At 43.5% G+C, this 5498-nt stretch overlaps 2 protein-coding genes across 2 annotated transcripts; both read left to right on the top strand.

The window, feature by feature from the left end:
- Positions 1-1540: 1540 nt before the first annotated feature.
- On the top strand, positions 1541-3595 carry LOC111050959. The gene has a single exon (XM_022337349.2). The coding sequence runs from the start codon at positions 1541-1543 to the stop codon at positions 3593-3595; it is 2055 nt and encodes a 684-aa protein (XP_022193041.2).
- Positions 3592-5160, top strand: LOC111050968. Its single transcript, XM_022337360.2, has one exon. It carries the CDS (start codon positions 3592-3594, stop codon positions 5158-5160), a length of 1569 nt encoding a protein of 522 aa, XP_022193052.2.
- The last annotated feature ends 338 nt before the right edge of the window (positions 5161-5498 follow it).

Raw genomic sequence — 5498 nt, 5'->3', positions numbered from 1 at the left:
CCTCAAAATTTTGTTTACAAAATTATTTTTTGAACTGTTTTTGAATGTTATTTCGCTGAAATGGCCGAGGTACTCTTGCTCAACAAGCTAAAACGCACTCAGCTGTCGCTTTGTGCTTTAGCCAGCAAATATGAATTTGAAATACCGATAAAATTATGCGATTATTATTTGGACTTAAACAAAAAATTTGAAAAATTAGCTGATGATTTTAACAACCTGCAACTTGATGAAATGCCTTTAGCTACTTTGACCGAAATTCGATAACGTTCAAAAGGAATTTCAAGACACTTTTGATCAAATTAAATTAAAAGAAGAAGTAAATACCTGCACTCCTACTGAATCTAAAGCGTCAAATTTTATCAAGCCGCAATTGTCCATCCCAGTATTCTCTGGAGACATGGAGCAATGGGCTTCCTTTAAAAACGTATTTGAAGCGGCTGTACATAATTGCAAAGACTTTTCAAATGATGAAAAATACTATCTACTTGTATCCTATTTACGTGGAGACGCCTTGTGCTTAGTTCAAAACTTTGCTGACACTGAAAATGCATACAAGCTTGCCTTCGAAAGTTTGCATAACCGATATGACAACAAATGCTATCGAGCTTATGCCTTATACAGCAAAATCACAAACTTTCAGCCGAAGGGCAGTCTTGTTGAAGTACTTAGACATTTTGCCATTGAATTAGGCTCAGCTAAGCAATCACTATTTAATTTGAAATTGAACCATGCTGATTTCTTAATAACAATGATTTGCCTTCAGAAATTGCCTAACGCTGTAAGAGCCAAATTTGAGAATTCTTTGGGCCCTGACGACTTACCTGCTTTTGACCACCTGATGAAATTCATTTCCAACCAAGAAAAATCGCTGGAGGTAACCGCCATCAATGAGGTGAGTGAACAGTTATCTAGTGCTAGTTACACCACTATACCAACCGCAAAAGTGAAGACTGAAGATCATTCACAAGTAGTAAAACCGCAATTTACTGAAAACAAAAGTAGCAGCAATCTGTGTGTACTATGCAACATTCCTCATCCATTGTACAAATGTGAGCGCTTTAGGAAGGAACCTATCAACAAACAAATGGATATTGTCAAGCAAAACCGCAGATGCTTCGGATGCCTCGGGTCCCACCTCAAAGCCAAATGCAATTCACTGTCCTCTTGTCGTGCATGTAAATCAATCCATCACCATACCCTGCTATGCAAAAATAATGAGAGTTCACAATCCTTTTTAATTGCTGAACGCCGACCAGATCGCTACCCTTCTGGCTCTCATAATAGGCCTACCATATCTAGTTACCAACCAGCTTCCACCTCTGGAGGTGCTAGCTGTCGCTCCCCGCCACCAGGATTTGAACCAATGTCAACACAGCGGTTTACCGATGACATACACTCATCACAATATGTAAGTAATTCATGTTGTACCAATTCGAGAATCCCGCAAAACACGGCCAGTCCCTCACGGTCTTCTTCGTCACCTTTTCGCACAGCGCCTGTGACCAATATCTCAACCCCAACCCGCAGTTCATCCACCGGCATGCCGGACACCTTCAGTGGCTGTGCACAAGTGAAAGCTGTACACGCTTCTGCTTTACTGGGCACCGCTATCGTTGCCGTTGTTGATCAATACAACCGATCACAATTACTACGTGCTGTATTGGATTGTGGCTCCATGAGATCGATTATCACTACCCGAGCTGCCCAGCAACTTGGTATCACCATCATGCCCACACGCATTCAGATTAATGGTATCTCTGAACAAGCGACCGCTGTAAAAGGTACCACTCATTTGACACTGCTATCTCGACCGCAGTTTAACACCTTTCTCCAAACTGAAGCCCTTGTCTTAGAGCAAATAGCTGGTGACCTACCCGCTTTTCCAATCAGCAGTGAGCTCAAAACCTCACTTTCACATTTGGATCTCGCTGACCCTGGTTTTGACCAACCCAATAGGATAGACCTCTTGATTGGAGCTGACATTTATCCTAATGTATTTGTTTCTTCCGCCAATGCTATTATACCAGGAAATCCCGCTGCCTTCGCCACTATATTTGGCTATGTTCTGAGTGGAAAGCTAAATATTGAGGACTCGCCTGCTCCGCTTCATCAGATGCAACTTATCTGCACCATGTTTGCCCGCGAAGAACCGCTTGCTGAGGTCATGAACAAGTTTTGGGAGACTGAAGATGTCCAAATAAATGCGAAACTCTTATCACCTGAAGATGAACTCTGTGAACAGCTCTATGAGTCCACTACCTACCGCAATGATGAAGGCAGATATGTAGTCGCACTCCCCTTCAAGCCTAGCGTGCCTGTTCTTGTTTCAAACCGCAAGCAAGCTTACCGAAGTCACCTTGGATTATTAAAACGCTTGGAAAATTCTTCGGAACTAAAGAAGAAATACGACAACTTCATGACAGAATATCATGAGCTTGGCCATTTGGAACTTGCCAAATCCGCTTCTGACTATGTGATTCCACACCATGCAGTTTTTAAAAATAAGGACCCCACTCAGAAAATCAGGGTGGTGTTTAATGCTTCCAGCAAGGATACCAATGGGCATTCACTAAATGAGAATTTGTTACCAGGGCCAAAACTGCAGTCCAATATTATTCAAGTATTGACCAAATTCCGCACTTACAAGTACATTGTCCTTTCTGATTGCAAGCAGATGTATCGCCAGATTTTGTTAAGGCCTGAAGACTGCCGTCACCAACATGTTTTTTGGAAACCTAATTATCATGAACCTGCAAAAGAATTTGAACTTAAAACCGTAACCTATGGGCTTACTTCCAGTGCTTATTTAGCGCAATGCACATTGCAACAACTTGTCAAGGATGAAGGAGAAGCATTCCCTCTGGCAAGTAAAGTTTTAACAAGTCAAACTTATGTTGATGACCTGCTGGGAGGAAGTAACAATTTTTCTGAAGCACAAACGCTTATTTCTGAACTGATTGAGTTATTGTCGCTTGGCTCCTTTGAACTTCGGAAATGGAACTCTAATACTCCTGAATTGATTGCTAACTTGCCTGCAGAATTTTTGGAAAATCAAGATTGTATGTTTGATGACAACGCTACTGCAAAAGTTCTTGGAATTGTCTACAGCCCGCTCGCAGACAACTTTCGCTATTTCATTTCTCCTTTTAATGGGCAAATCACTAAAAGAACCGTTCTATCATTCATCGCTCGAGTCTACGACCCCCTTGGGTGGCTCACTCCTCTCATAATGCTGTTCAAGCTATTCATGCGCACGCTGTGGTCTCAGCAATTAGCTTGGGACACTGAGGTTCCAGCCTCACTTCGAGCTCATTGGGAGCTGATTACCGCTGAAATTTCCCGTTTGGACAATGTTGTAATCCCACGTTTACTCGCCTGTAACCGCTCTACTACCCGGCTGCTTGGATTCGCCGATGCCTCCGAAAAGGGGTTTGCTGCTTGCATATATATTCATGAAGAGACTGAAAATAGATATGTTAACTGCCGTCTCATAGCCGCCAAAAGTCATGTCGCCACACTACCAATGCGTTTCGTTGTCTCGCCACTGACTTTCCCGTGTCCAATCATCTTGTTTCCAACATTGTACCTGAGATGAAAACTAACCCACTGTACATTCTCGCTACTGTTGAAGAACCAATTGAGAATCGTTTGTATACCGCTATAGAACGTGTATCCAAATTTGGAAAGCTATGTCGTATTTTTGTCTACATACTAAGATTTGTCAACCGCATCAAACCAGCCCGTTATGAATATCACTGCAAAATAGTCAAACAGATTGAAACCTGTGAAACGCCTGCCTCAATTGACACCACCGCCTGTGAAGCTGAAATAGCTAGAAAACTCATTGTTCATGTTGTGCAACGGGATAAACTTCAGAAGGAAATAACAGAGTTGAAAGCTGGAAAATGTCCTAAGCATCTGCTAACGTTGCAACCGTACATTGATGATTACGATTTGATACGCTTATCTGGTCGTCTTGAGCACGCTCTGATTTCTAGTGAAGCTAGAAATCCATTATTGCTGCCGAAAAATGAGCATGTATCCTCACTCATCATTCGACACATACATCTTCAAAATTGTCATGCTGGTCCCCGCACCACACAAGCAGCTGTTTGCCAACAGTATTGGATAATCTCTGCCCGCAATCAAGTTTGCCGCATAATACATCAATGTGTCATTTGTAACCGCTTTTGCCGCACCAACCTACAGCAACGTATGGCCCCGCTACCTGCTGAACGAGTCACCGCCAATAGACCATTCAATTTAACTGGCTTGGACTTTGCTGGTCCTTTCTCATGCAAAACATCTTTATTGAAACGCACACAAACAACAAAAGGTTATCTGTGCATATTTGTATGTTTGACCACCAAAGCTACTCATCTAGAGTTCCTGTCCTCGATGTCTGTCAACAACTTCATCGCCGCTCTACACCGATTTATTGCCCGCAGAGGTGCGCCGCACACTCTGTTTTCAGACAATGCTAAGACTTTCACATCCGCCGCAAGAAAAATGTATGAGTTAGAAAAACTCTTGAAGACGATGCCCTCTGAAGTGAAGTGCTTTCTGTCTAACTACGGCATAAACTGGAAGTTCATTCCCCCTTATGCTCCGCATCAAGGAGGCATATGGGAAGCCGCCGTCAAATCCGCCAAAACACTGCTACACTGCTGTATTGGGGACACAGCTCTTACATACGAAGAGTATGACACCATTTTCGTTAGAATTGAAAGTATTCTAAATAGTCGACCACTTACAGAATTGTCCTCTGAACCTGCTGAAGCTGCCTCCGTGCTCACTCCCGGGCACTTCCTAATTGGCAGACCTCTTACCGCACCACCGCAACCCATAGAGACGAAGGAACTATTGGTCGCACGCCGCTGGAGACTTACAAACCAAATGACCCAATATTTCTGGAATCGCTGGTCCAAGGAGTACCTATGCACCTTGATCAATCGCACAAAATGGAAAACCGCTGAAAGAAACTTGCAACTTAACGATTTGGTCATAATCAAATCTGTCAACACCTCTCCTCTCAGCTGGCCATTAGGCAGGATTATTGCGCTACACCCTGGTAAAGATGGACTAGTACGTGTAGTCACTATCAAATGCGCATCTGGGAACATTGTTCGAGACATACGCAAAGTTCACCGCATCATTTGAAACCTTCTACAAGTTACCGCACACACCGCATGAAGACCGCCTCGCTCACATCCGTGAGGATTGTTATTGTCTACACCGCTGCTACTGTCTACACCGCCGTTACTGTCTACACCGCCGTTCCTGTCTACACTGCTGTTTCTGTCTACACCGCTGCTCCTAGCTACACCACTGTTCCTGTCTGCGCCACCTTTCTGGTCATTTGTGCAACGCTCTCACTGTGTATTGTCACCGACCCGCTGGAGATTGTTTCCACCACTATGAAAAACTGTTCGTTTTTGAGGGGGGGGTATGTTACCGCCAATATAACTTCGGCAGTTTCCCTCTTATATCTGTCGGTA

This window comes from Nilaparvata lugens, chromosome 5 (assembly GCF_014356525.2).
Source record: "Nilaparvata lugens isolate BPH chromosome 5, ASM1435652v1, whole genome shotgun sequence".
Lineage (NCBI taxonomy): Eukaryota > Metazoa > Arthropoda > Insecta > Hemiptera > Delphacidae > Nilaparvata > Nilaparvata lugens.
The sequence above is the reverse complement of the archived record's forward strand: the minus strand, read 5'-3'. Positions and strand labels throughout refer to the sequence as shown.